Source organism: Phyllobates terribilis, unplaced genomic scaffold, assembly GCF_046119375.1.
Source record: "Phyllobates terribilis strain yellow unplaced genomic scaffold, ASM4611937v1 Scaffold_1__5_contigs__length_1240528914, whole genome shotgun sequence".
NCBI lineage: Eukaryota > Metazoa > Chordata > Amphibia > Anura > Dendrobatidae > Phyllobates > Phyllobates terribilis.
Genome location: NW_027362761.1, coordinates 590219305 through 590240447, shown reverse-complemented (window position 1 = coordinate 590240447; position 21143 = coordinate 590219305). Strand labels below are relative to the sequence as shown.

General features: G+C 46.4%; 2 protein-coding genes across 3 annotated transcripts in view; one reads left to right on the top strand and one right to left on the bottom strand.

Moving 5' to 3' along the window:
- Nucleotides 1-10865, top strand: part of C7 (complement C7) — an 88332-nt gene extending 77467 nt beyond the window's left edge. Inside the window, exon 18 of the mRNA XM_073682088.1 lies at nt 10588-10865. Within this exon, the coding sequence (XP_073538189.1) occupies nt 10588-10760 (173 nt within the window). The 3' untranslated portion in view covers nt 10761-10865. The remainder of the gene's footprint in view (nt 1-10587) is intronic.
- A 1996-nt stretch (nt 10866-12861) lies between these two features.
- C6 (complement C6) overlaps nt 12862-21143 on the bottom strand; it is an 82470-nt gene continuing 74188 nt past the window's right edge. For both annotated transcript variants that reach the window (XM_073682068.1, XM_073682075.1), the window contains exons 17-18: nt 13235-13473; nt 12862-13140 (exon numbers count right to left, since the gene is read on the bottom strand). In XM_073682068.1, coding sequence (XP_073538169.1) covers nt 12965-13140; nt 13235-13473 — 415 coding nt within the window. In that variant the 3' untranslated portion in view covers nt 12862-12964. The remainder of the gene's footprint in view (nt 13141-13234; nt 13474-21143) is intronic.

Sequence of the window (21143 nt, the reverse complement as noted above, 5' to 3'; positions counted from 1 at the left end):
AGACGATGCTCTGTGAGCTAAACACATCAGCAGCAGCTGCACAGATCTCTGCTGGATTGTTACAATGTATCCAGTGCAGACGATGCTCTGTGAGCTAAACACATCAGCAGCGGCTGCACAGATCTCAGCTGGATTGTTACAATGTATCCAGTGCAGACGATGCTCTGTGAGCGAAACACATCAGCAGCGGCTGCACAGATCTCAGCTGGATTGTTACAATGTATCCAGTGCAGACGATGCTCTGTGAGCCAAACACATCAGCAGCAGCTGCACAGATCTCTCTGCTGGATTGTTACAATGTATCCAGTGTAGACAATGCTCTGTGAGCTAAACACATCAGCAGCAGCCGCACAGATCTCTCTGCTGGATTGTTACAATGTATCCAGTGCAGACAATGCTCTGTGAGCTAAACACATCAGCAGCAGCCGCACAGATCTCTCTGCTGGATTGTTACAATGTATCCAGTGTAGACAATGCTCTGTGAGCTAAACACATCAGCAGCAGCCGCACAGATCTCTCTGCTGGATTGTTACAATGTATCCAGCGCAGACAATGCTCTGTGAGCTAAACACATCAGCAGCAGCCGCACAGATCTCTGCTGGATTGTTACAATGTATCCAGTGCAGACAATGCTCTGTGAGCTAAACACATCAGCAGCAGCCGCACAGATCTCTCTGCTGGATTGTTACAATGTATCCAGTGTAGACAATGCTCTGTGAGCTAAACACATCAGCAGCAGCCGCACAGATCTCTGCTGGATTGTTACAATGTATCCAGTGCAGACAATGCTCTGTGAGCTAAACACATCAGCAGCAGCCGCACAGATCTCTGCTGGATTGTTACAATGTATCCAGTGCAGACAATGCTCTGTGAGCTAAACACATCAGCAGCAGCCGCACAGATCTCTGCTGGATTGTTACAATGTATCCAGTGCAGACAATGCTCTGTGAGCTAAACACATCAGCAGCAGCCGCACAGATCTCTGCTGGATTGTTACAATGTATCCAGCGCAGACAATGCTCTGTGAGCTAAACACATCAGCAGCAGCCGCACAGATCTCTCTGCTGGATTGTTACAATGTATCCAGCGCAGACAATGCTCTGTGAGCTAAACACATCAGCAGCAGCTGCACAGATCTCTGCTGGATTGTTACAATGTATCCAGTGCAGACGATGCTCTGTGAGCTAAACACATCAGCAGCAGCTGCACAGATCTCTGCTGGATTGTTACAATGTATCCAGTGTAGACAATGCTCTGTGAGCTAAACACATCAGCAGCTGCCGCACAGATCTCTCTGCTGGATTGTTACAATGTATCCAGTGTAGACAATGCTCTGTGAGCGAAACACATCAGCAGCAGCTGCACAGATCTCTGCTGGATTGTTACAATGTATCCAGTGCAGACAATGCTCTGTGAGCAAAACACATCAGCGGCAGCTGCACAGATCTCTGCTGGATTGTTACAATGTATCCAGTGTAGACAATGCTCTGTGAGCTAAACACATCAGCGGCAGCCGCACAGATCTCTGCTGGATTGTTACAATGTATCCAGTGTAGACAATGCTCTGTGAGCTAAACACATCAGCGGCAGCCGCACAGATCTCTGCTGGATTGTTACAATGTATCCAGTGCGGACAATGCTCTGTGAGCTAAACACATCAGCGGCAGCTGCACAGATCTCTGCTGGATTGTTACAATGTATCCAGTGTAGACAATGCTCTGTGAGCGAAACACATCAGCAGCATCCGCACAGATCTCTGCTGGATTGTTACAATGTATCCAGTGTAGACAATGCTCTGTGAGCTAAACACATCAGCAGCAGCTGCACAGAATACTGCTGGATTGTTACAATGTATCCAGTGTAGACAATGCTCTGTGAGCTAAACACATCAGCAGCGGCTGCACAGATCTCAGCTGGATTGTTACAATGTATCCAGTGCAGACAATGCTCTGTGAGCTAAACACATCAGCAGCAGCTGCACAGATCTCTGCTGGATTGTTACAATGTATCCAGTGTAGACAATGCTCTGTGAGCTAAACACATCAGCAGCAGCTGCACAGATCTCTGCTGGATTGTTACAATGTATCCAGTGCAGACAATGCTCTGTGAGCTAAACACATCAGCAGCAGCTGCACAGATCTCTGCTGGATTGTTACAATGTATCCAGTGTAGACAATGCTCTGTGAGCGAAACACATCAGCAGCAGCTGCACAGATCTCTGCTGGATTGTTACAATGTATCCAGTGCAGACGATGCTCTGTGAGCTAAACACATCAGCAGCAGCTGCACAGATCTCTGCTGGATTGTTACAATGTATCCAGTGTAGACAATGCTCTGTGAGCGAAACACATCAGCAGCAGCTGCACAGATCTCTGCTGGATTGTTACAATGTATCCAGTGCAGACGATGCTCTGTGAGCTAAACACATCAGCAGCAGCTGCACAGATCTCTGCTGGATTGTTACAATGTATCCAGTGTAGACAATGCTCTGTGAGCTAAACACATCAGCAGCAGCAGCTGCACAGATCTCTGCTGGATTGTTACAATGTATCCAGTGCAGACAATGCTCTATGAGCGAAACACATCAGCAGCAGCAGCACAGATCTCTGCTGGATTGTTACAATGTATCCAGTGCAGACAATGCTCTGTGAGCTAAACACATCAGCAGCAGCCGCACAGATCTCTGCTGGATTGTTACAATGTATCCAGTGCAGACGATGCTCTGTGAGCCAAACACATCAGCAGCGGCTGCACAGATCTCAGCTGGATTGTTACAATGTATCCAGTGCAGACGATGCTCTGTGAGCGAAACAGATCAGCTGCGGCTGCACAGATCTCAGCTGGATTGTTACAATGTATCCAGTGCAGACGATGCTCTGTGAGCTAAACACATCAGCAGCGGCTGCACAGATCTCTGCTGGATTGTTACAATGTATCCAGTGCAGACGATGCTCTGTGAGCTAAACACATCAGCAGCGGCTGCACAGATCTCAGCTGGATTGTTACAATGTATCCAGTGCAGACGATGCTCTGTGAGCCAAACACATCAGCAGCAGCTGCACAGATCTCTCTGCTGGATTGTTACAATGTATCCAGTGTAGACAATGCTCTGTGAGCTAAACACATCAGCAGCAGCCGCACAGATCTCTCTGCTGGATTGTTACAATGTATCCAGTGCAGACAATGCTCTGTGAGCTAAACACATCAGCAGCAGCCGCACAGATCTCTCTGCTGGATTGTTACAATGTATCCAGTGTAGACAATGCTCTGTGAGCTAAACACATCAGCAGCAGCCGCACAGATCTCTCTGCTGGATTGTTACAATGTATCCAGCGCAGACAATGCTCTGTGAGCTAAACACATCAGCAGCAGCCGCACAGATCTCTGCTGGATTGTTACAATGTATCCAGTGCAGACAATGCTCTGTGAGCTAAACACATCAGCAGCAGCCGCACAGATCTCTCTGCTGGATTGTTACAATGTATCCAGTGTAGACAATGCCCTGTGAGCTAAACACATCAGCAGCAGCCGCACAGATCTCTGCTGGATTGTTACAATGTATCCAGTGCAGACAATGCTCTGTGAGCTAAACACATCAGCAGCAGCCGCACAGATCTCTGCTGGATTGTTACAATGTATCCAGTGCAGACAATGCTCTGTGAGCTAAACACATCAGCAGCAGCCGCACAGATCTCTGCTGGATTGTTACAATGTATCCAGTGCAGACAATGCTCTGTGAGGTAAACACATCAGCAGCAGCCGCACAGATCTCTGCTGGATTGTTACAATGTATCCAGCGCAGACAATGCTCTGTGAGCTAAACACATCAGCAGCAGCCGCACAGATCTCTCTGCTGGATTGTTACAATGTATCCAGCGCAGACAATGCTCTGTGAGCTAAACACATCAGCAGCAGCTGCACAGATCTCTGCTGGATTGTTACAATGTATCCAGTGCAGACGATGCTCTGTGAGCTAAACACATCAGCAGCAGCTGCACAGATCTCTGCTGGATTGTTACAATGTATCCAGTGTAGACAATGCTCTGTGAGCGAAACACATCAGCAGCATCCGCACAGATCTCTGCTGGATTGTTACAATGTATCCAGTGTAGACAATGCTCTGTGAGCTAAACACATCAGCAGCAGCTGCACAGAATACTGCTGGATTGTTACAATGTATCCAGTGTAGACAATGCTCTGTGAGCTAAACACATCAGCAGCGGCTGCACAGATCTCAGCTGGATTGTTACAATGTATCCAGTGCAGACAATGCTCTGTGAGCTAAACACATCAGCAGCAGCTGCACAGATCTCTGCTGGATTGTTACAATGTATCCAGTGTAGACAATGCTCTGTGAGCTAAACACATCAGCAGCAGCTGCACAGATCTCTGCTGGATTGTTACAATGTATCCAGTGCAGACAATGCTCTGTGAGCTAAACACATCAGCAGCAGCTGCACAGATCTCTGCTGGATTGTTACAATGTATCCAGTGTAGACAATGCTCTGTGAGCGAAACACATCAGCAGCAGCTGCACAGATCTCTGCTGGATTGTTACAATGTATCCAGTGCAGACGATGCTCTGTGAGCTAAACACATCAGCAGCAGCTGCACAGATCTCTGCTGGATTGTTACAATGTATCCAGTGTAGACAATGCTCTGTGAGCGAAACACATCAGCAGCAGCTGCACAGATCTCTGCTGGATTGTTACAATGTATCCAGTGCAGACGATGCTCTGTGAGCTAAACACATCAGCAGCAGCTGCACAGATCTCTGCTGGATTGTTACAATGTATCCAGTGTAGACAATGCTCTGTGAGCTAAACACATCAGCAGCAGCAGCTGCACAGATCTCTGCTGGATTGTTACAATGTATCCAGTGCAGACAATGCTCTATGAGCGAAACACATCAGCAGCAGCAGCACAGATCTCTGCTGGATTGTTACAATGTATCCAGTGCAGACAATGCTCTGTGAGCTAAACACATCAGCAGCAGCCGCACAGATCTCTGCTGGATTGTTACAATGTATCCAGTGCAGACGATGCTCTGTGAGCCAAACACATCAGCAGCGGCTGCACAGATCTCAGCTGGATTGTTACAATGTATCCAGTGCAGACGATGCTCTGTGAGCGAAACAGATCAGCTGCGGCTGCACAGATCTCAGCTGGATTGTTACAATGTATCCAGTGCAGACGATGCTCTGTGAGCTAAACACATCAGCAGCGGCTGCACAGATCTCTGCTGGATTGTTACAATGTATCCAGTGCAGACGATGCTCTGTGAGCTAAACACATCAGCAGCGGCTGCACAGATCTCAGCTGGATTGTTACAATGTATCCAGTGCAGACGATGCTCTGTGAGCCAAACACATCAGCAGCAGCTGCACAGATCTCTCTGCTGGATTGTTACAATGTATCCAGTGTAGACAATGCTCTGTGAGCTAAACACATCAGCAGCAGCCGCACAGATCTCTCTGCTGGATTGTTACAATGTATCCAGTGCAGACAATGCTCTGTGAGCTAAACACATCAGCAGCAGCCGCACAGATCTCTCTGCTGGATTGTTACAATGTATCCAGTGTAGACAATGCTCTGTGAGCTAAACACATCAGCAGCAGCCGCACAGATCTCTCTGCTGGATTGTTACAATGTATCCAGCGCAGACAATGCTCTGTGAGCTAAACACATCAGCAGCAGCCGCACAGATCTCTGCTGGATTGTTACAATGTATCCAGTGCAGACAATGCTCTGTGAGCTAAACACATCAGCAGCAGCCGCACAGATCTCTCTGCTGGATTGTTACAATGTATCCAGTGTAGACAATGCTCTGTGAGCTAAACACATCAGCAGCAGCCGCACAGATCTCTGCTGGATTGTTACAATGTATCCAGTGCAGACAATGCTCTGTGAGCTAAACACATCAGCAGCAGCCGCACAGATCTCTGCTGGATTGTTACAATGTATCCAGTGCAGACAATGCTCTGTGAGCTAAACACATCAGCAGCAGCCGCACAGATCTCTGCTGGATTGTTACAATGTATCCAGTGCAGACAATGCTCTGTGAGCTAAACACATCAGCAGCAGCCGCACAGATCTCTGCTGGATTGTTACAATGTATCCAGCGCAGACAATGCTCTGTGAGCTAAACACATCAGCAGCAGCCGCACAGATCTCTCTGCTGGATTGTTACAATGTATCCAGCGCAGACAATGCTCTGTGAGCTAAACACATCAGCAGCAGCTGCACAGATCTCTGCTGGATTGTTACAATGTATCCAGTGCAGACGATGCTCTGTGAGCTAAACACATCAGCAGCAGCTGCACAGATCTCTGCTGGATTGTTACAATGTATCCAGTGCAGACAATGCTCTGTGAACGAAACACATCAGCAGCTGCCGCACAGATCTCTCTGCTGGATTGTTACAATGTATCCAGTGTAGACAATGCTCTGTGAGCGAAACACATCAGCAGCAGCTGCACAGATCTCTGCTGGATTGTTACAATGTATCCAGTGCAGACAATGCTCTGTGAGCAAAACACATCAGCGGCAGCTGCACAGATCTCTGCTGGATTGTTACAATGTATCCAGTGTAGACAATGCTCTGTGAGCTAAACACATCAGCGGCAGCCGCACAGATCTCTGCTGGATTGTTACAATGTATCCAGTGTAGACAATGCTCTGTGAGCTAAACACATCAGCGGCAGCCGCACAGATCTCTGCTGGATTGTTACAATGTATCCAGTGCGGACAATGCTCTGTGAGCTAAACACATGAGCGGCAGCTGCACAGATCTCTGCTGGATTGTTACAATGTATCCAGTGTAGACAATGCTCTGTGAGCGAAACACATCAGCAGCATCCGCACAGATCTCTGCTGGATTGTTACAATGTATCCAGTGTAGACAATGCTCTGTGAGCTAAACACATCAGCAGCAGCTGCACAGAATACTGCTGGATTGTTACAATGTATCCAGTGTAGACAATGCTCTGTGAGCTAAACACATCAGCAGCGGCTGCACAGATCTCAGCTGGATTGTTACAATGTATCCAGTGCAGACAATGCTCTGTGAGCTAAACACATCAGCAGCAGCTGCACAGATCTCTGCTGGATTGTTACAATGTATCCAGTGTAGACAATGCTCTGTGAGCTAAACACATCAGCAGCAGCTGCACAGATCTCTGCTGGATTGTTACAATGTATCCAGTGCAGACAATGCTCTGTGAGCTAAACACATCAGCAGCAGCTGCACAGATCTCTGCTGGATTGTTACAATGTATCCAGTGTAGACAATGCTCTGTGAGCGAAACACATCAGCAGCAGCTGCACAGATCTCTGCTGGATTGTTACAATGTATCCAGTGCAGACGATGCTCTGTGAGCTAAACACATCAGCAGCAGCTGCACAGATCTCTGCTGGATTGTTACAATGTATCCAGTGTAGACAATGCTCTGTGAGCGAAACACATCAGCAGCAGCTGCACAGATCTCTGCTGGATTGTTACAATGTATCCAGTGCAGACGATGCTCTGTGAGCTAAACACATCAGCAGCAGCTGCACAGATCTCTGCTGGATTGTTACAATGTATCCAGTGTAGACAATGCTCTGTGAGCTAAACACATCAGCAGCAGCAGCTGCACAGATCTCTGCTGGATTGTTACAATGTATCCAGTGCAGACAATGCTCTATGAGCGAAACACATCAGCAGCAGCAGCACAGATCTCTGCTGGATTGTTACAATGTATCCAGTGCAGACAATGCTCTGTGAGCTAAACACATCAGCAGCAGCCGCACAGATCTCTGCTGGATTGTTACAATGTATCCAGTGCAGACGATGCTCTGTGAGCCAAACACATCAGCAGCGGCTGCACAGATCTCAGCTGGATTGTTACAATGTATCCAGTGCAGACGATGCTCTGTGAGCGAAACAGATTAGCTGCGGCTGCACAGATCTCAGCTGGATTGTTACAATGTATCCAGTGCAGACGATGCTCTGTGAGCTAAACACATCAGCAGCGGCTGCACAGATCTCTGCTGGATTGTTACAATGTATCCAGTGCAGACGATGCTCTGTGAGCTAAACACATCAGCAGCGGCTGCACAGATCTCAGCTGGATTGTTACAATGTATCCAGTGCAGACGATGCTCTGTGAGCGAAACACATCAGCAGCGGCTGCACAGATCTCAGCTGGATTGTTACAATGTATCCAGTGCAGACGATGCTCTGTGAGCCAAACACATCAGCAGCAGCTGCACAGATCTCTCTGCTGGATTGTTACAATGTATCCAGTGTAGACAATGCTCTGTGAGCTAAACACATCAGCAGCAGCCGCACAGATCTCTCTGCTGGATTGTTACAATGTATCCAGTGCAGACAATGCTCTGTGAGCTAAACACATCAGCAGCAGCCGCACAGATCTCTCTGCTGGATTGTTACAATGTATCCAGTGTAGACAATGCTCTGTGAGCTAAACACATCAGCAGCAGCCGCACAGATCTCTCTGCTGGATTGTTACAATGTATCCAGCGCAGACAATGCTCTGTGAGCTAAACACATCAGCAGCAGCCGCACAGATCTCTGCTGGATTGTTACAATGTATCCAGTGCAGACAATGCTCTGTGAGCTAAACACATCAGCAGCAGCTGCACAGATCTCTGCTGGATTGTTACAATGTATCCAGTGCAGACGATGCTCTGTGAGCTAAACACATCAGCAGCAGCTGCACAGATCTCTGCTGGATTGTTACAATGTATCCAGTGTAGACAATGCTCTGTGAGCTAAACACATCAGCAGCTGCCGCACAGATCTCTTTGCTGGATTGTTACAATGTATCCAGTGTAGACAATGCTCTGTGAGCGAAACACATCAGCAGCAGCTGCACAGATCTCTGCTGGATTGTTACAATGTATCCAGTGCAGACAATGCTCTGTGAGCAAAACACATCAGCAGCAGCTGCACAGATCTCTGCTGGATTGTTACAATGTATCCAGTGCAGACAATGCTCTGTGAGCTAAACACATCAGCGGCAGCCGCACAGATCTCTGCTGGATTGTTACAATGTATCCAGTGTAGACAATGCTCTGTGAGCTAAACACATCAGCGGCAGCCGCACAGATCTCTGCTGGATTGTTACAATGTATCCAGTGTAGACAATGCTCTGTGAGCTAAACACATCAGCGGCAGCCGCACAGATCTCTGCTGGTTTGTTACAATGTATCCAGTGCAGACAATGCTCTGTGAGCGAAACACATCAGCAGCAGCCGCACAGATCTCTGCTGGATTGTAACAATGTATTCAGTGCAGACAATGCTCTGTGAGCTAAACACATCAGCAGCAGCTGCACAGATCTCGGCTGGATTGTTACAATGTATCCAGTGTAGACAATGCTCTGTGAGCGAAACACATCAGCAGCAGCTGCACAGATCTCTGCTGGATTGTTACAATGTATCCAGTGCAGACGATGCTCTGTGAGCTAAACACATCAGCAGCAGCTGCACAGATCTCTGCTGGATTGTTACAATGTATCCAGTGCAGACAATGCTCTGTGAGCTAAACACATCAGCAGCAGCTGCACAGATCTCTGCTGGATTGTTACAATGTATCCAGTGTAGACAATGCTCTGTGAGCTAAACACATCAGCAGCAGCAGCTGCACAGATCTCTGCTGGATTGTTACAATGTATCCAGTGTAGACAATGCTCTGTGAGCGAAACACTTCAGCAGCAGCTGCACAGATCTCTGCTGGATTGTTACAATGTATCCAGTGTAGACAATGCTCTGTGAGCGAAACACATCAGCAGCAGCAGCACAGATCTCTGCTGGATTGTTACAATGTATCCAGTGCAGACAATGCTCTGTGAGCTAAACACATCAGCTGCAGCCGCACAGATCTCTGCTGGATTGTTACAATGTATCCAGTGCAGACAATGCTCTGTGAGCTAAACACATCAGTGGCAGCCGCACAGATCTCTGCTGGATTGTTACAATGTATCCAGTGCAGACAATGCTCTGTGATCTAAACACATCAGCAGCAGCTGCACAGATCTCTGCTGGATTGTTACAATGTATCCAGTGCAGACAATGCTCTGTGAGCTAAACACATCAGCAGCAGCTGCACAGATCTCGGCTGGATTGTTACAATGTATCCAGTGTAGACAATGCTCTGTGAGTCAAACACATCAGCAGCAGCTGCACAGATCTCTGCTGGATTGTTACAATGCATCAGTCTGGAGTCCGGGATGTTTCGCTCACAGAGCATTGTCTGCACTGGATACATTGTATCAGCTGAGATCAGGACTAGATATATACAGGATTATGGAATGGAAATGGAAACAAAACAGCAAGAAAATGTGCAAATTGTGATAAACTAGAACAGAAAAGTCTTCAAAGTTACAGAACGTTTTATTTAGAGATGAAACCTTATATCAAGCCACATCCTGTGTAATGCCGTCATGTTGTTTCACTTGCGGTGGATGAAATGTCAGTTGTCGCACTGTGTCACTGCCTTCGTAGAGTCGCCCTGTAGTCTGCGATGTCGGTGTCGCCCCACTCACCCGCATGTCAGCTGTAATTGTCACCCTCTCTGTCTAGATACATCACACACATGTGTCTGCAGAGGAGCCGCGACCTGTGACGCCGACGGCATCAGCATTTGTGTCCTACTGAACGGCGAGAAGAAAACTCTGAGTGAATGTGACGCCGGGATCCTGAAATGCCGAGGGGAGGAGGTGTCGGTTGTCAGCACAAGCCCCTGCCACGTCTAGAGGAATGAGCCGCAGTCGCCGCTCCTCGCTGGGAAATGTCCCTGATCCTCATTCTGTATCTTCATCTTCTATACCAGCTACAAAATAAAATGTCTTCATGCCGTAGTTTTCTCATCTACACTCCAGATCATCTCATACCCAGCCAGGGGGAACATAACGTCAGCCGACATCAGTCCTACGTATAGTAATAGTCTCCGTATTGTGTACGCAGGAACCATGCTCCCGTATGCTCTGCATTCTGCCACAATATAAGCCGAAAAATCCTATCATGAGCCGTAATTTGTGCATCTTGAGATCTGCAGCGACAAGCACAGGGGTCTTCTGCAGACTCCCGGCTGTCATGCCAACCCATCGGCGGCCTGCAATCTTGTAACAGGGGCACCAATAGGCAGGTCTTATGACGCACTTCTTGTGTGCTCGATTTAAATGCCGCCGTCAGTGATTGCCAGCGGCATTTAACAGGTTAACAGCTGCGAGTGGATCATGATTAGGGGCACATGATCAAATCAGCTATCATGTGCCAGGAAAGATGCAGGTTGAGTGCCAGAGCCCGCATCAAAGGCAGAGACACGACCTATGACTTATCTACAGTATATGTCATACCTCATGAAGGTGTTATAAGTGATCCTATGGAAGGAAGGAAATTCAGGAGCTTTTCTACGTGATATCGCACCTCTTACCATTCACAGTCTGATAATGTCATCTGTACAGTCTGCCGGGACCCTGCGGATGGAGGAGATACAGGAACACTTCTTCGTGCTATCACTCTCTGACCCATTACATGATGTATCTGTATTTCTACCTCTATTCAGCCTCCGATAACATCAGGTGAAAAGTGAGCGAAACGCACCTGTCCCAGATCTGTGCTTTGCCTCCCTCACCCCAGTCTGCTAAACTCTCTGGTGCTCCATGTCGGGTGTTGCAGGGGGCCCGTTGTCCTCCTGTGTGATCTTGTCCATGGACCTATATAAGGGTCACTGAGATACACACCTGTGTCCTGGTATTAAGACTTCAGTGTTGCTACACCTTGACCTGCTCAGCTGTGTCTGCAGTCCTCTCCAGAATCCTGCTTGCGTGCCTGTGGTCTTCTGGACATCACCCGCCTGCCAGCGGTTTCCAGCAACACGCCTGCCTGCATGCAGTCTCCTGGAAGTCCCCTGCTTGTGGTCTCCTGGACATCTCCCACTTGTAAGTAGTTTCCAGCATCCCACCTGCCTGTGGTCTCCTGGATGTCTCCCACCTGTCAGCAGTTTCTAGCATCCCGCCTGCTTGCCTGTGGTCTCCTGGACATCACCCACCTGCCAACAGTTTTCAGCATCCCGCCTGCCTGCCTACAGTCTCTTGGATGTCTCCTGCCTGTGGTCTCCTGGATGTTTCCTGCTTGCTTGCCTGCGGTTCCCAGCATTCCACCTACCTGCGGTTTCCAGTCCCTCAGCTGTCTGTATTTCATGTGCTCCGACCATGACCCGTGTGCCCACTCGGACCTTGGGCTTAGAGGATCCACCTCACCTAGTGAGATTAACAGAAACATTAACTTTTCTGCATGTTATCACCCTCTTAATCATCAAAGTTTGTAAATATTTCTTCCCTGTATATCCTGAAAAACCTGATGATAAAGAGGGTGATAATATGAAGAAAAGTTTCTGTATCTCCAACATCCCTAGAGTTCCATCAAACTGTACAGGGGGAGATGATATTAACAGACTGTGATTGATAGGAAGTGTGATATCATGAAGAAAAGCTCCTGACTTACATCCCAGCGATCACTGGAGGCTGTAAGGAGAAGAGATGACAGTTGCAGGCTCTTTCTTTTTCATGTCAATTGCATCCCCCACACCCACTTCTCCCTTACACAGATACAGAACCAGAAAGAAAGATTTTCCATCTTTCTCCCCAGATTCAAAGTAGTGTTGAGCTAAAACTATTTTTTCTAAGTTAAATTTATCAGTTCACTGCTTTCTGATTAGATTTATCTCTTGGGCTACAGAAAATGCAGGAACACATTGGGGTATTATAATGAGTTGTGCTAAGTGACAAGAGTACACAATATATACAACAAGTGAGCATGTTAAATATCCATAATGTAGAGTTACAATTCAGGTTTTCTGAACACCTCGCACATCTATCCTTTATTGGGGATTATAGAAATCTTCGTTTCATTATTTATAACTTTATGCATTTTTATGATTGTACATATCGAAGGTTTATTGTGCACATGCGCCATCATGCATTAGCTCCGACTTCAGCTTTGAACATTTGATGGCTCCCAGTGAACAGAAGTTGACGGTTCTCTGTTTCCCGGAAGATCCAGTCTTGATGCAGAAAAGCCGCTCGTTGTTCTCGGGGCACTGAGGTGGGAGAAGACATAAACACTGAGACCCTGTGAGGAAGGAAGAAGAGAAAATCTCAGTCTACGGGATCCAGGGATGGAGGAAGGGACATATCCATGTATACGGGGTCGGTGTGTATAGTACCTGTGCATCGCTCCCAGTCGTAGCAGAAGTCGTACCCGCACTCTTCCCTCTTCGTGCTGCTCGCCGATAGAGATCTTCGGTCTCGCACCCAGTTTAGGTTGACATCATTGCAGATGCCATTATTAATGAACTGAAGCTGTTTTGTGCCCTGGCAGCGCTCCGCCAAGAAGCGACACAGGGACATAGTGACAGAGTTATCAATCCCTCCATCGTAAGCGCAGACATCTTCTGTGTGATGCCTGGAAAAGGACGAAAATCTAAATACGAGACGCGCAATCTCAGCATGGAGTGTATTGAATGGAACAGACAAAAGCAAAAGTTTTCCAACCTGCCATACAAGAGAATGTCCCTCCATGCTGCACTGACTTGTTGTGAGCACTCACTTTACACAATACTCGGTCCTGGTTGCCTTTTTTGCTCTGGGGAAGCCAAATCCTGGACCTTTCTAGTTTGAGAGTATTTTCCACTAGATGAAGGGCATTTACCCGAAACGTTACGTTTTGTCAATACTGATAGCGGTGTAATCTGTTGACATGAGATATTCTGAATAAATCCTAATTAATCAACCCCACGTGCCTCATGTCGTGCAGTTCCTTCCTTCCCTTCAAGTTAAACTCAGTCCGGTTTATGTAAAGTTATCTCGGGATATTAACCTCATTACTGTTACACTTTTGGACCTTATTTGTAGAAGAAGATAAAACAATGAAAGGAGACATTTTTCAAACCTACTGATTGCAAAGGTTTTATAGAAAGAGAAAGTTGCCATTTATGCACCTTGGCTTTGTAATGTTCCGAGAATCAGATGAAGAGAATAAGAAAATAATTGAACAAAAAGGGACAACAATTTGGAACAAAGTCAGATTTTAAAAGGAAGGTTTCCAAAAAGAAAAAAAAAAACAAGAGGAAAGTATTGATGAAGTCAAAGAATTGGATAGGAAATAAATAACGAATAAAATCAGAAAATGTAAAGAACAAACAAAACAGGAGAGAAGATTTCCTGCTTTGTTTATACATGAATTGGAATGCAAAACCAAATAGGAATAAAAAAATATATATATATATGTTTAAAACAGATATAATTTTGGGGCCATTATTGCTTGAGAAACCTAAAATAATTTGTAAGATGAACCACAAAAGATCCACAGTTTTGTAAAGGACAGTCAAAAAGTAGAAACACAAGTATTAAAGGTTTCTTTTTACCCAACTAAAAAAAATGCAAGGTTTGTAAGATACTAAAGATGAAAATCTAACACCATATAAAGGTAGGAAAAGTGAAAAAAAGAAAGCAATAAAATTAGGGAATATATTAGTTGTGATTTGGCTTATGTGGTTCATCTCCTACAATGTAGTTGTAAGTATCACTATGTCAGCAGAACAGAGAGAAAATACAAGACAAGGATAAATTAACACATAAGAGATATTAAGGTTTAATGACCCATAGATTGTCGGCCCATTAGAAGTTTACTCCTGCAATCCAGAATTAAGATGCAGACACAAAAAGAGAATGAATGTATTTAGAAATTAAATCTGCTATCACCTGAAGGACTAGATATTGAGATTCTCCTAAATAGTAGTTTTTCCTTTAATAACCCCCCACGACAGCACACAGGAGGATGTAACCCCACCCTAATAGGGACTGGAAATACGAAGAGGTTTAAATAGCCCCCCCCCACATCCTCCCTCCAGTGTTATTTCCGGTCCCTATGAGGGATGAAGAGGTCATCCCCGGTGTGCTGGGCCGGCGACAGGCACTGGGGGAAATCTACTAGCCGGGCAGCGGAGGATCGAGCGGTCTTTACCTCTCCTCCTCAAGGCGCTGCTCCCGTCTCCTCCGGATTCGGGACCCCTTCCTGCAGTCCGCGCTCTCGGGCAAGGTCTGCAGGATCTTCTGACCGGAGGCCTCTCAGAGCTCTCCGGTCCATCTCCTCCTCCTCTCCCCCGCTGGATGCGCGGGTGATGCTGGCTCCAGGATGTGAAGCGCACGCCGCGGTGCCGGAAGTGACATCGGACGCCGGGCGGTGGATGATGATGTCACTTCCGGCAGTTTGCGTTCCACTGTGGACCGCATCAAAAAGCTATGGGGGAAAAAGAGCGGAATGCCGCCAGTGATCAGAAATCTTCACCTGGACACCGGGGGAGGAGCCCTGTAAACAGAGGGAGGCGCTGGTCCGGTCACCCATAAAAGGAGCCCTGGACCGGAAGACATCTACAAGTAGGACAAAACCATGTCTGTTGAAGCTTCTCGCTCTGCATCTGTAGAGCCCAGCGCCGGTCCGGTCCCAGTAAGTATGGCACTAGTAGTCCATCTCCCAGATGCAGGAAATAGTGATTATAGCTCCCCTCCCCTTCTCCCCTGCATCTGGAGAAAAAGTTAAACCGTCACGCAGATGTCCCATCTGTACAAAAAAACTATCGTCCTCCCATAGAAAGCCCCTATGCAAGGACTGTACAGAGAAGATTATCAGGCAGGAACAACCTTCCTTAATGGAGGAGATAAAGGGGATTGTACGTCAGGAGATCAAATCCTCCTTAGCCTCGGTTACTCTCCCTACGCCCTCGGTTCTACATCTACTCCCTCAGCAGCCAAAAAGAGGAAAATTAGCCCGCCAGAGGGAGGGGAGGAAGACTCTCAAGAGGAGATATATATCTCAGAAGATCTTCCAGAGGAAGGTGAACTAAGTCTAACTCCCAACGAGAGAGATATTACTTTCCATCAGATAGCTTGGAGGAACTCCTCATGGCAGTAAGGAGAACTATGGAGGTCGAGGAAGAAAAAGTGCCCCAAACTGTACAGGATCAGATGCTTGGGGGGCTACGTTCCAGGAAAAAATTAGTGTTCCCTATACACCAGAGTATTAGGGATTTAGTCTTAGAGGAGTGGGAATCTCCAGAAAAGAGGTTAAATACCCCTACAGAGTTAAGGGATAGATTTCCTGTAGACAATGAGACGGCAGAATGCTGGTCTGAAGTCCCAGGAGTGGATATCCAAATTGCACGAGTAGCAAAGAAAACTGTTATGTTCTGCTACCAAAGCTAAGGAAAGAGAGGAGATCTGTCCCTACTATAAGACTCAGCTGAATCCCTACGATGTAACAGGGAACCTGATCCTGCGATCAGACCTGCTAAAGTCCTAATCTAGTCTGTACGGAGACCTATAGATTTGGGGAGGGAATCCCTACAAGTACTAAGGACTGGAAGGAATATGGGACACCTCCTAACAGAAATAGTAGCAGACAGACGAACAAACAAAATAGATAGAACATAGAGGTCCGTAGACCAAGCAAACTAACAGAGTTAGATACAGAGCACAGGCTAGCTAGAAAGTAGATATACAATGAAGTCCAGCAAAGCCAGAAGGGCGGAGCAGGATTAAATAGGCCAACAAGGTCATGTGACCAGCAAAGGAAAAAAAACCTAACAGCAAGGTTCTAACAGTACCCCCCCTTCTAAGAGGATCCTCCGGATCCCCTAGGACCAGGCTTATCAGGAAATCTCCTGTGAAACGCTCTGATAAGTCTGGACGCGGAAACATCATCTGACCTCACCCAAGAGTTATCCTCGGGTCCGAAACCTTTCCAGGCCACAAGATACTGCAAACTACCTCTATACCGTCTAGAGTCAAGGATGCGAGAAATTTCATATTCCCCGTCCTCCACCACCGGAGGAACAGAGGCAGAGGCGTCACCATCCGACACAACAGCTTTTTTTAACAGAGAGACATGAAAGACCGGATTAATTCTCCAGGAGGTAGGAACCTCCAACCTAACAGCAGATTGGTTGACAACCTGAAGCACCTTAAAGGGCCCTACAAACTTGGGACCCAATTTCTTAGAAGGAATCCTCAACCGCAGATTCCTAGAGGACAACCAAACCATGTCACCAACAGCGAACAAAACCTCCTGTCGTTTCCTATCAAAGTAGTCTTTAGATTTTCTGTTGGCCTCCTGAAGATTACCACGCACATCCGTCCAAACTCTTTCCAAATCACCGGAAAAATTCTCCTCCTCAGGCACGGCAGATCCCAACTTGGAGAACGACCCAAACGACGGATGTCTCCCAGAACAACAAAAAAAAGGCGAACAACCAGCAGAAGAAGATGTATGATTGTTCAGAGCAAATTCGGCAAGTGGCAGAAACTCAGACCACCCCTCTTGATTGTCTGCCACAAAACAACGCAAGAACTGCTCAACATCCTGGTTTTTCCTTTCTGTCTGGCCATTAGATTCAGGATGATATCCGGACGAAAACGACAAATGAATTCCCAACCTGTCACAAAAGGCACGCCAAAAACGAGCCACGAACTGAGGACCCCTATCAGAAACAATGTCAGTAGGAACGCCATGAAGTCTGACAATTTCCTTGACAAAGGCCTTAGCGAGAGTTTTAGCGCAGGGCAGTTTGACGAAGGGAACCAAGTGACACATCTTGCTAAAACGGTCCACGACCACCCAGATGACAGTAAAACCCTCAGAGGGGGGAAGGTCAGTTATAAAGTCCATAGCCAAATGTGTCCAAGGAGCACTGGGGACCTCCAAAGGACAAAGCAACCCCGCAGCAGGAGTATGTGAGGACTTAGATCTAGCACATATAGTACATTGGCGCACCCACTTAATGACTTCCTTCTGCCATCCAGGCCACCAAAAACTGCGACCCACCAGTCTCTTGGTCTCAGAGATTCCGGGATGACCTGCCAACCGAGATTCGTGACACTCAACAAACAAATCTCTCCTAAAGGTCCCAGGCACAAACAACCTCCCATGAGGAGTGTTAGATGGGGCATTCTCCTGAGCTTTAAGAATCTCATCTTCCAAAACGGAGTCTAAAGCAGCTATCACAACACCTTCCTGTAAAATGTTTTCCTCCTTCTCAGCACCGACCATGGGAGAAAAACTGCGAGACAAGGCATCCGCCTTAACATTCTTAGTACCAGGGATGTAAGTAACGGAGAAATTAAACCGCGAGAAAAACAGTGCCCACCTAGCCTGACGGGCATTCAGGCGCTTGGCAGCGTCAAGATATATCAGATTTTTATGATCCGTAAGAACCTGAACGGGAAATTCCGCACCTTCCAAGAAGTGGCGCCAGTGTTCAAATGCGAGTTTAATAGCCAATAATTCCCGATTACCAATATCGTAATTCAATTCAGTCTCCGAAAATTTTTTTGAAAAAAATGCACAGGGATGTAATCCATCCCCGTTATCCTGAGACAATACTGCGCCAACCCCCACAGAGGAAGCATCAACCTCAACCAAAAACGGCCTAGTAACATCAGGCTGCATAAGGATGGGAGCAGAGGTGAACCTCTCCTTGAGATACACAAAAGCTTCAATGGCCTCAGAAGACCACTGAACCGCATCAGCACCTTTCCTGGTGAGATCAGTCAGAGGTTTGACAATACTAGAAAAATTTTTTATGAATTTTCTATAGTAATTGGCGAAACCCAAAAACCTCTGTATTGATTTCAAACCAATAGGCCTAGGCCATTCCTGCACAGCCTGAACCTTAACCGGATCCATCTCAAAACCTTTGCTGGAGATAATGTAGCCCAAAAAACTAATTCTCTGTACAGCGAACTCACATTTCTCCAGCTTAGCAAAAAGCGAATTGTCCATTAATAACTGTAATACCTCACGCACGCTCCGCCAATGAGACTCCAGATCTGGCGAATAAATCAAAATGTCATCCAAATACACAACCACATTTTTACCGATCAAAGGTCTAAGGATGTCATTAATCAGATTCTGAAAAAATGCAGGAGCATTAGTAAGACCAAAAGGCATAACCAGATTCTCAAAATGACCCACAGGAGTGTTAAAAGCAGTCTTCCATTCATCACCCTCCTTCATGCGCAACAGATTGTATGCCCCCTTAAGGTCAATTTTAGAGAACCACTTGGCCCCCAATAACTGGTTAAACAGATCAGGAATCAATGGCAGTGGGTAAGGATTGCGTACCGTAATTTTGTTAATCTCACGAAAATCCAGACAAGGACGTAAACCGCCGTCCTTTTTTTTTACAAAAAAAAATCCAACCGCCACAGGAGACTTAGAGGGCCTAATGTGACCGGCGGCCAAACTTGTCTGTATGTATTCCTCCAAAGCCTTCCTCTCAGGAATAGTAAGGTTAAATAAACGACTTTTAGGAAGAGTCGCTCCAGGGACAAATTCAATAGAACAATCATAGTCTCTATGGGGAGGCAAAACCTGCGATTCTTTCTCAGAAAAAACTCTCCAAAAATCCTGAATAGGAACAGGCAATTCTCCCCTATCCAAAGCTGCAATACGCCCGTTACAACACTTGTCATAACATTTATGGCTCCAGGATTTAATTTCACTGGTAGACCAATCCAGTACAGGATTGTGAAATTTTAACCAGGGCAAACCCAATATTACTGGAGAAGGCAAGTTATTCAACACTACCAAATCCAATTTCTCATGGTGAACACCATTAATAGTGAGAGGAAATTCACTGACCTTGAGAGTAATATTCTTCAAAGGGGAGCCATCCACAGAAACCACAGCAATGGGGGATGATAAAGGTTCAGGTTTTAAATTGAGTTTTTCCACGAATCCCCCATCAATTACATTCAGAGTAGACCCGCAATCAACAAACACCCGAAATTCCATTAATTTTTCCTGAGCAATCGTGGAAGCAGCTAAAAATATACCCTTGGAATTTAAACAGGCAATACGGGCGTGACTGACCATTTTTTTTTCTTTCTTCATACGAAGCTCACAGCCTTTAATCAAATGACCAGATTTTCCACAATAGAAACACAAGCCTTCTGAAAAACGACGGTGTTTTTCTTGAGAGCGAGGTGCCACCGATCCAATCTCCATCGGTTCACCACTGTTAGTACACACATTATCATAACCAGAAACTGACATAGCAGAGGATTTGCTCTCATTAACCCTAGCACGCAGTCTTCTGTCCACCCGTATAGCTAATTGCATAGCCTGTTGCAAATCCTCAGGTGTAGGATAAGCAATTAGCAGGTCTTTAACCTTTTCACTGAGCCCAGCAAGAAATAGACTTTTCAGAGCAGAATCGTTCCACCCTGTTTGAGTGGACCAACGACGAAAATGTGTACAATATTTTTCCATATTACCTGATCCTTGTTTTAAACGTCTCAACTCAGTCTCAGCTGATGCCACACGGTCAGGATCATCATATAATAGTCCTAAAGCAGAAAAAAAACTATCCACTGATCTGAAGCATGTATCACTAGGTTGCAAAGAAAAGGCCCACTCCTGAGGCTCTTTGCGCAAAAGTGACATTATGAACCCTACGCGCTGGGATTCATCCCCAGAGGACTTGGGTCTCAAACGAAAATACAATAAGCAAGCATTTTTAAATGAAAAAAATTCTCGATGTTCACCAAAAAATAAATCCGGCAAACATACCTTAGGCTCCAAGAAATGTGCTCCAGGACAGTTACTCACGTGCTGACGGAGCTCGGACACTTCCAGAGAGAGTCCCTGCAGGTGTTTAGCCAAATCCTGAACCGACACCATGATGGAACAAAAAAAAATCTTTCCTTAGAGAATTTACAGGCTGGACTTACTGTTATGTTCTGCTACCAAAGCTAAGGAAAGAGAGGAGATCTGTCCCTACTATAAGACTCAGCTGAATCCCTACGATGTAACAGGGAACCTGATCCTGCGATCAGACCTGCTAAAGTCCTAATCTAGTCTGTACGGAGACCTATAGATTTGGGGAGGGAATCCCTACAAGTACTAAGGACTGGGAGGAATATGGGACACCTCCTAACAGAAATAGCAGCAGACAGACGAACAAACAAAATAGATAGAACCTAGAGGTCCGTAGACCAAGCAAACTAACAGAGTTAGATACAGAGCACAGGCTAGCTAGAAAGTAGATATACAATGAAGTCCAGCAAAGCCAGAAG